Source organism: Oryza brachyantha, chromosome 7 (assembly GCF_000231095.2).
Source record: "Oryza brachyantha chromosome 7, ObraRS2, whole genome shotgun sequence".
Lineage (NCBI taxonomy): Eukaryota > Viridiplantae > Streptophyta > Magnoliopsida > Poales > Poaceae > Oryza > Oryza brachyantha.
The window spans coordinates 12966139-12978183 of record NC_023169.2 but is presented as its reverse complement, the minus strand read 5'-3'; the positions used below and the strand labels follow the sequence as shown (position 1 = coordinate 12978183).

Sequence of the window (12045 nt, the reverse complement as noted above, 5' to 3'; positions counted from 1 at the left end):
TTGTTGTCACAAAATTCTTGGCTCCCCGTTCTGCAAACAATCACATCTCAATAAGGTAGATGAAGCCTTTGCTTGATGTAGACAACATTCATGAATACAACTGGGCGAGCTTTGTATTGGATGAGATTAAAGATGCAGCGGCAACATTGCAACACAAGATTCATCTACATCAACGGTTGCATTATCCTGCCTCAGGTTTGTTTACAATAATAGACACAACACCATTCTCCATCCGTAGATAGGATTGATGTATTATTTTCGTGCTTTTATACTTTGTTTTAGTTTCTATATTAATTATCCATGTTCTCATTGTATTATTTTTTTACTACTCAGTTATTTTACCTAGACAATCTGGATTTCGGGAAGGACACTCCCATGAATGGTAGTTTCCCCGGATTGCTTCTTACAGTGATTCCATGGTAGTATAGTTCATTGAAAAGGATGTAGTTCTCAAGAACCGAAAACCTTTACCTATATATGGGAAGACAAAGGTAAAATGTAGTAGAATATAAGAATTGTCTTTATTTTGATATTTCTGATTTGCTGACAGTTCAACCCATTGTATTTATTTTGTTGTTAGTTGCGTAACCATCGTGAGGTAAACCAAAGCCATGCATGGCTCATGGATGCAACAGAGGTGCAATTGAATCTATATAATTTAAGAATTTGAGTTGTTTTTAGTATGATTTTGAATTGTCGCAATTTCTTTTAGGTACCTAAGGCGAGTCGAAGCTACAACCCTGGGATGGACTTCGAACCCCCGAGCTTTGATCTAGGCTTGTCTCAAGACATCAATGAAGCAGAAGTGGTAGAATGTACCCCAGGGCACGAAACCTCCAACTTTGGGGGTGTCTGTGAGAAAGCAGAAATTGATGAAATGCAGAGAGTAAAATCCATCGAGGAAAACAAGATAGATCAATCAACCGCCAAGATTGGACAAGACCTTGAAAAATTAGGAGACCAGTTTGTTTTGCATGTTACTCCGATTTCACAAAAAGGAGGTACGAATACAAGAAATATAGTTTAGTTTTTAATCTTTCACATTTCAAATCTTCTCGCTACAATCCTTCTGTCTCACATTAGGGCATCATGCATCAAAACACATCAGTTGCTCACCACACTCTATGTTAAAAGAGATCAGTGGGGCAAGGATTTTCATGCGTGAGGAGTATGCATGTACAAAATTACCACCTAAATCCAAGAGGAGAATTATCGGTGGTCCTTCCGATATCTTATTAGATCGACCAAGGAGGCTGGTCAAACCAAGTCAGAAAGTGAAATCCCCATTTATGTGCAAGCAACATACATTTGTCAAGCACGACCTGAAAGCAATTGATGATTTGTTCAAATACGCAACCTCGATATCGGAAGCAGAATCACTTAAGTAACTTTAGTTATGCTTACTGTCACCATTTTTCCTCTTTCATCACCTTGATTACTAAAGTTGTCGCATATAACAGGAAAATCTGGGTGCACATCTCTCAGCCTGTGCCAATGTCTCTAAGCGTACATGATATCCAGCAAGAAGTAAGGCTAGATTTGCAAATGGAAGATGAAACATTCAATATTGCTGTTCAAGTTTTAGCTGCTGATGAGGTACATAGATTTGGATGGACAGATTTTGTCGGTTGGAGGCATTTTGTAAACCAGGATTTTGCAATAAGTTGCTGCTGTCGCTCTCACCTTATTTAGCTATCCACGTTTTCTAATATACAACCCTGAACCCTTGAACGTAGATGTATGCAACTGCCGGTGATGACCTATGGAACACAGAGGATCATATCCCATATTTCAAAGATGACTCTTTGATACCATACGATGTGCCTAATTGTAAATTTGTATGTCTTACATCTGTAGCTCAAAACATCTAGAATTCCAGTTATAAATATGTATACTAACAAACTAGCTCTTCTATCGGTAATTTTCAGATTTTCATCCCTCTTCTGCAACCTATGCACTATTCTCTCTATGCTTTTGATTTGGAAAACCGGAAGCTATGCATTCTCGATCCATTGAGAGATGAAAATAAAAAAAACCCATGATACAGCAGAAAGACACTCTAAAACAAAATTTCACATTGCAAAGGCTCTGAAGGATTGTATGAGGCTTGCATTTCCTGATTGGGATGAAGACATTCCAAGTTGGGATACAGAGTGTCCTTCCACCATCCCAGCCATACAAAACAGGTTGTCATGCAGAATCCTTATTTTAATAAGAGCATATGCATTTATATTTTTAAATGGACACTAACATGACAAAGTATAAGGCTGGATTGCGCTTTTCATGTGCTCAACTACATGAGAAATTGGGATGGATCACGCCTTGTCAATCCCCCCTTATCTGTGAGTGTTTTTTTAATCATTTGTAATCTTCTAATTCTCGGTTTAATCCTTTTTTCCTAACACAAAATTCTTTTGGGTAATATCAGGATCCAACTAAGCTTCGAAAGGATTTTCTAATCAACTTGTTGTCGTTCAAGAATAACGAGGCCATCCTGCCAGACTTCGTCATTCAATGCCTAAAATTATCTAAGAGGATTTAATCAAATAATGCTAGCAAACTACAATAAAGAAGCCTAATGGTCTCAATCTTTGTTTGTTTTAAAATTTTAAATTTATTGTAGAATATAAGTAAGTCAAGCAATAACTTACCATCGGTGTTTACTGCTTTTATATACAGACTCTGGTATTGTAATCACGCATATGTTCTTCTGCACAAACAGAACAATCTAAATAAATATTTCTACTCCATGCAATTAGCAAAAACAAGCATTTTCTGCCCATAATCATTTCTGCTCCATGTACAGCAATAAGCAAAGGGACTAGTGGTGATTTAGTTGGAATGGTGGTGGCCTAGTATGTTGCATTTCATTTCTTTCCTTCTCTGACATCTATTTTCATATTACTGATGGGTTAGTTAGGATGAATTCGAACTGCCCAAAATCTTAATTAGCTGGAGCTATGCGATGCTACCAAAACGAGGAAAATAAGCAGAAACATCTACACAGTTATTTCTGCTCCAACAAATAGCAGATCTGAACTTAAGTAATGACAGATAATGCTCGCACAGGTTTCCTTCTTTTTAATTGATAGACCACTTGACAGTACCTAGTTAGTACAAACAAGTATTGCATCCGTGAACATTGTTGTACATGTTGTTTCATGTGGAGATTAAAGCTCATATAACTACAGAACTGATTCTTAGTTTGCCAGGATAGCAAATACCAGACGTGTCTCAACATTTCATCAATTTCAGCACAGAGACATAAACATCCTAATAGGTTTTTCTGCTCTAACAATTAGCAGAGACAACTCCATTCTATGTACAACAGATAATTTCTTTGTTCTAGAGTTAATTCATCATATTTCCTACATCCTCTTGTACGTAGACTCACGACCACATGTAGTTCTATTGTGCCCATTTTGACCACAAAGCTTGCAGTACCTTTTTTGCTTTGTTTCCTCAACTGACCTGTTGTCAATTACTATCTTTCTCTTCTTCTTTGCCTTGCTAACAGTTTCCCCCATTGACTTGAGTCTGGTACTCTTCGGTCGACCTCAACCTCTTCTATTTTTAGTGGGAGTATGTCGTTTTCATTAGCTTTAGTCATGCCTTGTTCTTCGAATTTATCATCTCCAGACTCTTCCTCTTCGGTGTGGTTAGATGTTCCATTCTCTGCTTCGAAGCTGTCATCACTCGAAGACATGTCAATAATTGGTTTCTTTCCTACCCTTCTCCCACAACAACCACCGTCAGACTTATTTTCAGCTTGTGAAGTAGACATCACCTTTAATTCACCAAGTAGCTTACTCAAAACTTCTACCGTCTTCTCATAAGTTTCTGCACTAGCACCACCAAACCTTAACACATCAAGTGCAGATTTGTGAAGGACAGTGCTCCTATATGTTCTTGATGTTGCTGCCTCCTTATCCTCCAGGTAGTACTCTTCCAAATGCTTTGGAATTATGTTTCTAGCATCCTTTGTCCACCTCTTCATAATGTATCTATGAGGAATTTCTGTGAAGCCATACTGCACCATAACCTGCAAAAATCAAAAAGTATTGAGGCAGTACATCTTACATGTATTATATTTATATATTTTTTTGTTTAAATGGTTCAAACTTACTCTAATAATATGGGAGCAAAGGATTCCCAAGTGCTCGAAAATTTTGCAACCACATAACATTTCCTGTGTAGCCATGTCAACCTGAACTTCAAACATTTTACCACCCCAACTTTCCAAGGCTTCATCACCAATATGTATTAGCTGCAGAACACGATCATCGGTAGTTTGGTTCACCATATATGAAAAACTTTTCTTGAATTGTTCCTTGAACCTAGAAAACGCTCCCCTGGTGTACACCGTAGATGCATGCTTCTCAAAGGGAGAGGTAGTTAACGTTGATACCTTCTCCTAAACATTCATCAATTAAGTTTGCTTATTAGAATAGAAGTATGAGGCAATACAATTTCACTGGTTTAACTTACAACAAGTTTGTGAAAAAAAAACTTACATTGAAGGTGTCATGCTCCTCGGCATCTTCCTCTTGAATCCTATCATTGAAGAAATTCTCATACCTTCTAGAAAAACCATTGAGTGAAGACGAAGGTTTGATGTACTTCTTCAGAACATGATTCATGCTCTCACTTCTTTGCGTAGTTGACATTCTAGCAAAAAAATGTCCCCTGAAATAAGCAGGAGCCCAACGTTCTTTCATGTCCCACATTCGACGCAGGTAAACACTGGACTCTAGGTTATACTTCTGCACTAAATCTGACCAAGCCCTCAAAAACTCTTCTATTGATTGGGGTTCATTCAAAACCTTAAGAAACTCCTCTTTGAACTTGTTTCTCTTACTGTAAATGTTCCCTAGGTTCTCTTTTGCATTCTTCAGTACATGCCACTTGCAAACTCTATCGATCGATTTTGGCCACACTTCTCTGATTGCTACCTCCATTTGATGGCAATTATCTAAAAGTACAATTATAGATTATTGCTTATTAGAAAATGCAGAAACATTGATGAAACTTTACATTGAAACTTACAGAAGAATACAAACATATATTGCACCTATTAGAATCGCTGATGGTGTATTCCCATGCATTGCCTCTGTAAAAGTTTGGAAAAGCCATTTGAACGCTTCAACTGTTTCTTCCCTCAACAGAGCACATCCAAAAATTGATGTCTGGAAATGGTTATTCACTCCAACAAATATTCCAAATGGCATGTTGTACCTATTAGTCCGGTATCAAAAGTGATAGCATCATCAAAATGCTCAAAATTTATCCTAGACAGGGAATGACACCAAAAAATGTTTTTGATCCTTGAAGCCCCATCTACCTGAATGTTGTAAAAGAAATTCTTGCTACGGCATTGCATTTCTCTGAAATGATTTAGTGTCTTCTGCACGTCCTTGCTACTCTCATCTCTTCAGATGGCATAGGCCATTCTTGTCATTGATCTCTTTGTGAAGGGTGTTAACGATGGACCTCCGTGCATTGCAGAAACCAAGCCATACATAGCTGTAGGTGCCATCCCTGAATCTACCATCTCTTCTATGCTCCTCTTTGTACCTTCAGCAATGAAATTATGAAATCTGAATTGTTAGGTATGCCTCAAGTCCCGTTTCATCACATGGTTATGCTCACTAGTGAATGCAGAAACCCTCCAATTTTGATTTTCAGAGGATCGATTAATCCTAAGCATAGGCCTACAACCAATCCTAGTTGGGTTCCCAATGACAGACTTGTCTCTCCCCTACATACATGTCAACTATAATTCCTTAATGAATCTAACTATAATAAGAAAACCATGAAAAATGCTACACTGTATAATCAAATGATTTCCCCTAAATTTTCTGCACTTAATTTTAAAGATGATATGGAACTGACGAAGGTAACTACGAAAATTACCTGACGGATGCAGCAAAACTCCTGCATTGACTTCATTCCTCCCTCCTTATACCTGCACTTAGATCTCCTGATACCAAAACCATAGAATCTAGCATACAAATTGTAGAATGCATATCCGTCAGATTCATCTTCAAAGGTTTGACCAACCGTTGGCACCAAAATTGCATGATCTCGATATGAAATTGGAATCTGATCATTCTCTTTCTCCCTGTCGAATACAACCCTTCGAAAAATTAAAACCACAACATATATAGTTCTTTCAGAGCAAATATTACCATATATTATTAACTACAAGAAGGTGAAAGTATTTAATTACATTTCTACGGGTTCGGCGACTGCATCCTCCAGACTCTGGCAGCTTTGATGATTCATGTTCTCATTTCTACAGAAAAGACAGTTATGTTAGGGACATCGACACCGTATTGCATTAATTAAGAGAAAGTGGGTGTATCTAATTACCTATCCAGCGGAATAATTGACATGGGTTCACCTTTCTCCCATGGCTCGCCTCCTCGCACTGCTGGTCTCTGCTACATCATTCTCCACTTCCGCCCACCGAATGTTTCTGCTTGACCACACCGTCGACAAATGATTTGTTGCTGTCGAAATCGACTTCTGCCGCCATTGCGAAATAACTTCCTAGCTAGTCTCACGGGCTTGCATGCATGCAGAGCGAGTTGATCGGTCTGTTTTTTTTTCTGCAACATTCGGTGGATTCTTTTTTTTCTTCTATGATTGCACTAAAACCCAATACCCGTTATACGGTAAACTCTAGCTGATAGGTGTCACATGCTTAGTGTAGGAGTAGTTACTCCTGGTAGTAGGATAGTATATATATATATATATATATATATATATATATATATATATATATATATATATATATATATATATATATATATATATATATATATATATATATATATATATATATATATAAGCCTCTATCCTACTAACAGGTGTAGCTACTCTCTTCACGTCTAAGGTACAGAAACACCTCCATACATATTTCTGCTCTCTTCGAACAGAAAGTATAAACTGTATACATATAATTGTATCATTCATATGAGATTTAACATTGTCTATACTTTCTGTTGGGTGAGAGCAGAAACATCTATGAAAGTATTTTTCATCATGAACGTAAAGGGAGTAGCTACACCTGGTAGTAGGATCTAATTTTCATATATATATATATATATATATATTTATTGATCTAAAAGTTAAGGCTGAAAAATAAACTACAATAAAAAAGCTACAAAACCAACTACAAAATTCAAAATTGGCCAATAAACATAAGCAGAAGCGAACAGACGACGACGGTGTTTGATTGTTAGAATTATATATTGTGCAATCTCTTGCTGGTGCATCTTTGCATACGTTCTTTGTTTGAATTCTCTAAATAGTAAGGATCATGGAAGCAATATTCAAGTCAATCACCAAACAAAAACAAGTCAAAATGATCAAAGAGACGGTAAGCTCCAAGGTTGCAACATAGACGGGTATTACAGAAAAGAAATGGAAAAAAAAAAGGAAATCATGACAGTACATATGTTCCAACTTCCAAAACATTAGTTATCTGTATATACGAATTACGTGTAAATTCTCGGACAAACAAGCATGCCACGTGGCACGGTAAAAATCAAGCTTTCGCTTCTAGCCTGTGAGCCTGTCGGATTTGCTTGCTGCTGCTGCTACCACCACCGCTTCTTCTTTCTTATTTCCGGTGCTTTCATGTTCTTTCTAGAGACTGCAGTGCACTGCTACCAGTAATACACTGAGCTGCAGTGTGTAGGTGAAAGTGAATTAATAAATTTTGAGGGACAGATGGCCCACAAGACCTGTTGAAACATCACTTAAATATATTATATAGAATATATATAGCAAACTTATGCACCTATAAATAAAGGCTAAAACACTAATATATTCATTGTTTAATCAAATTCAACACAATTATCTTACTATAATTACTTTTTCTGATATACTTATTTCTTACTTTTATAAAATTAAATGTAATTATTATTTAGAAATGAACTTATTTAGGACAAGCTAAATTGGATGAAAATGATTGGAACATCACTAATTTATTTGGAACTTGACACAAATATTAATAAAGTAGGTGCCTTAACACATATTAAGAAAGCAATTGAGAATGATTAAATAGAGATTGTGATTGATTGAGAAGAGAATACATATTAAAAAGGTTAATGACGAATCACTATCACCCTTACAGTATCGTTTGGGTTTATGCTTATAAGTCAAATTTAAAGTTATAATCTTAATTTTAAAGTTGATTTTAGGGTATTTTTCATCATATTTTATTTTTCAGTCACTTTTCAATCCCTATAAACACATATTGTTTGAATGTTATAGGCGAGTTTTAGACCCCTGTAGAGATCATAGAAATCAGATAAGCTTTTATTTGATATTTTAGAACTCCATTTACAGTGAACAACTTGAAAAAAATATATAATAGACTCAATAAATCTAACCCATTTGCACGCGGCAAAGCCGCGCTTGCTTTCCAGTTCAGCTCATACAGTCAAAAGACCTCTCAGTGTTAACACATGACATGAAGCTTAACTAGCATAGTGTAAACACCAGTGGAATAAAACAAGGCATAACCTTCAGAACTACAGGACATACCTTCCAAAAGGCCAGCTCACCTACCATCTACTCTGTAATTTGACAGTAGTCTTCAAAACAACACAAAGAAAGAGGCATCAGCCAAGTAAAATAAAAGAGAACTACATAATTCATATTAGAGAATGGCTGATCTACTCGATGCCTGATTCTCCTTAGGGCAATAATATGTTTTTGCAGTAACAAAAGTGGAGCCTGACCTATGCATTTGGGACATTAGCCCCAACAGCTAAAGACTCGGAGAACAGTGGAACATATGGTAGAAATGGCAGGCAGGACTCATGTCCGAGACCGAGAGTCCGTATAACACGCACTTCCTTGCGATCCATCTCATATGCCATCAACTTGCTAGGCACGGCCCGAACCATTGTGCTTCGTGCCAAAATCAATCGTGCCGGTCCGGTCCGATTTGCTCACCGTGCCGGCACGCGAGGGTGATGCCACGGCTCAAGCCCAGCCCAAAAGCATATCGTGACTGTTTGCGCCGTGCCGGCCCAAGTACGGCCCAGTACAGGTTATCTAGTCTATTGTCGTATTGTCATATCATATTACGGTGATCCATTCATCAAAGGCATTAAGCCACCAATATCGTATCGTGTCGAAGCACCGAATTAGAGGAATCGTAATATCGACAAAGTGATTGCGTCTGTATAAGTACGTGGCATTGTCCGTGAAACAGACATGTCGAGTAAAACATGAATATAGCATTAACATAACCAATGTCCTAGAAATAAAATCGACCTATTGTGAAAGCATGGTCCACAAAGAAAATTAGCCTGACGTGAATGTTTCGTGCCTCTTTTAGATCGTGTCGGCCCAAGCCTGGCCTAATGACCGTATCGTGTCGTGCTGCCCAACGTGTTTGTGTTCCAGGCCCAAGCTCGACCCGTGGTCATGCCGTGCCTTGCCCGACCCAATTCGTGTTGGACCGTGCCGTGCTTTCTGTCGTGCCAAACCATCGTGCTTTGGGCCGGCCCAGGAAAGCATGGCCCAATTCCTAGCTCTAGTCATAGCCTAATTGATATTCCTCAATTCCAAATAAGTCCAATGACCTAACGGTACGTTTTAAGATCCAATTATCTGTATCATAGTCTTCAAGAATCCAAACTGACAGTTTGGAGCCATCAGCTAGATCAACAAAAGCACATAGGTGACCCTGAGCTTGATGAATTACGAAAACATCACCATCACGATCCGGTAAAGGAATTGTCCGCCATTTCTTGCCCTCCATGTCAACCACCGCAATATCAAAAGGTGTGACAGAATGCAGAAAACCATTAAGGAAAACGCTTCTCCCATTGACTGAATTACGAATAACAGTGTCATCAGGCCATCCACTTTCAAGGAGGCTCCACAATCCAGTTTCCGACGAATAGATCTCCACCCCTACGACGGATTCATTTTCATCTTCGACATACTCAAGCACATGGAAATGCGACGAGATGGCTGGATCAAAACATAAGCAGGCAACATGACCCATTCCTTGGTCGCAGGATTGCCTGGTTCAGCACACTCGGGACCTGCCAACTTGGTATTCAGCAACATTGCCTGGTTCTCATCGTGGTTGGCATCTGGCAACATGACCCATTCCTTGGTCGCAGGATTGCACACGGCATAGTGGAACGGCCTGGCCCCATCAGACTGGGAGCAGCGGCAGAGCAAGAGGCCATTGCAGCAGTCCAAGACGATGACGTCGTCGCACCTGGGCAGGAAGGAGAAGGACGGGTAGATGAGAGGAACCCCTTTCCCGGTGACGTTGGTGAAGTGGTGCGCCGATTCAGGACAGCGCTCGACGTTGACGCTTCTGTAGAAGAAGCCGGATAGCGTCTGCGGCAGCTTCTTGCGGTGCTCGTGGTCGGCGATGAGTCTGCGCCAGGACCGGCAGACGCACTTGAATTGGCACACCGAGCGGATGGGGAGGCGGCGGACGATCTCGACGACGAGCTCGTAGGTGAGGCTGGCCGCCGGGTTCCGCCGCCTGCCGTAGAGATTCTCCATCGGCCCGCGCGGAGATCGTCAGCCTGCAATCCGTAAAGGGGGGATTCGCCGGCAAGAGCAGATCGATCAGGTGAACAGTGAGCAGATGGGGATTACTCCAACAAAACTTCAAAAATGGCAGAGAAACAAAATGCAGGCAACAAATCAGCGTAATGGGTTCGTCAATCCAGCGGCCAAACGAACTAATCGGAGAACTAGATAAGCGATCGATTGGGAACCTACAGATCAAGGCAGGCAGCTTAGCTGGGACTGGGAGGCAGCACGAAGCAGATTAGCTCAGCGTCGGCAGCCCCCGTGAGGTGCCGTGGAGCTCGTCGCACTGGCCGGCAACCTTAGCGCCCTCGCCGGTAGAGTGCATCCATTGCGCAGGCCACCGTGCGGCCGCCGGTCACAGGGGAGGAGCTAGAAGCGGCGGCGACGCAACCCTAGATGCCCCCCATGCTTTCGAGAAATTTAACAAAATGCCACTTCAATAGGAGTGGCTTTAACAAAATGCCACCCTCTACTGAGTTCTTATAAAAATGCCATCCATTTCTTAACAAAATGCCACTCTCGAGTATTTGAAGGGAGTTTAACTATTTGAATGACATCTCTTTAAATACCATCTTTAAAATTATCCTTACACAGTTGCCATCGGAGGGAGAAACATTCTTAACTATTTGCCATTTTCTGCCTCCGTGGCATGCCACCGTGGTACTACGGGAGGAGGAGCTCGGCAAGGTCGGCAGCGGATCCGACGGTGTGGGCGGAGGGTGTCACCGGCGCTTCGCCGGCGAAGGGCGGCGGATCGAGCGGCGTGGGGGAGGGCCATCGTTGGCACGAGGCGCTTATCCGGCGGCGTGGGCGGTGGATCCAGCGGCGTGGGGGAGGGGCGTCGCCGGCGCGAGGCGGTGGATCCGGCGGCATGGTCGGAGAGGCCTCGCCGGCGCCGGGCAGTGGATCCAGCGGCATGGTCGGAGAGGCCTCGCCGGCGCCGGGCGGTGGATCCAGCAGCGTGGGCGGAGGGTGTCGTCAACGCTTCGTCGGCGCTGGGCGGCGGATCCAGCGACGTGGGGGAGGGGCGTCGCGGGCGCGAGGTGGGCGGAGGGTCCTCGCCGGCACCAGGCGGCGGGCGACGTGCGCGGCGGGGCGTCGTCGGCACTTCGCTAGAGCTGGGCGGCGGATCCGACGACGTGGGGGGAGGGGCGTCGCGGGCGCGAGGCGATGGATGGGCGTCGCGGGCGCGAGGCGATGGATCCGGCGGCGTGGGCAGAGGGGCCTCGCCGGCGGCGGGCGACGTGCACGGAGGGACGTCGCCGGCGCCGAACGGCGGGCGACATGCGCGGAGGGGCATCGTCGACGCTTCCCTAGAGCTGGGCGGCGGATCCGACGGCATGGAGGGAGGGGCGTCACCGATGCTAGGCCTCACCGGCGTCCACGACGACGTCAACGAGAAGAGTTCGTCGGCAATGGAGGAAAAATAATGGAGAGATGAGGTAAGTCCGTAACTTGCGA

General features: G+C 42.1%; 2 protein-coding genes across 2 annotated transcripts; both read right to left on the bottom strand.

Annotated features, from left to right (window-relative positions):
• Positions 1-3484: 3484 nt before the first annotated feature.
• Positions 3485-4958, bottom strand: LOC102701010 (protein FAR1-RELATED SEQUENCE 5-like). Its single transcript, XM_015839175.2, has 3 exons — positions 4515-4958; positions 4127-4267; positions 3485-4042 (listed from the first exon to the last, which is right to left on the bottom strand). Exons 1-3 carry the CDS (start codon positions 4956-4958, stop codon positions 3485-3487), a joined length of 1143 nt encoding a protein of 380 aa, XP_015694661.2.
• A 4245-nt stretch (positions 4959-9203) lies between these two features.
• Positions 9204-11019, bottom strand: LOC102700727 (F-box protein At5g07610-like). The gene is made up of 3 exons (XM_015839522.1): positions 10774-11019; positions 10099-10574; positions 9204-10039 (listed from the first exon to the last, which is right to left on the bottom strand). Exons 2-3 carry the CDS (start codon positions 10549-10551, stop codon positions 9557-9559), a joined length of 936 nt encoding a protein of 311 aa, XP_015695008.1. The 5' UTR covers positions 10552-10574; positions 10774-11019; the 3' UTR covers positions 9204-9556.
• Positions 11020-12045: the final 1026 nt, after the last annotated feature.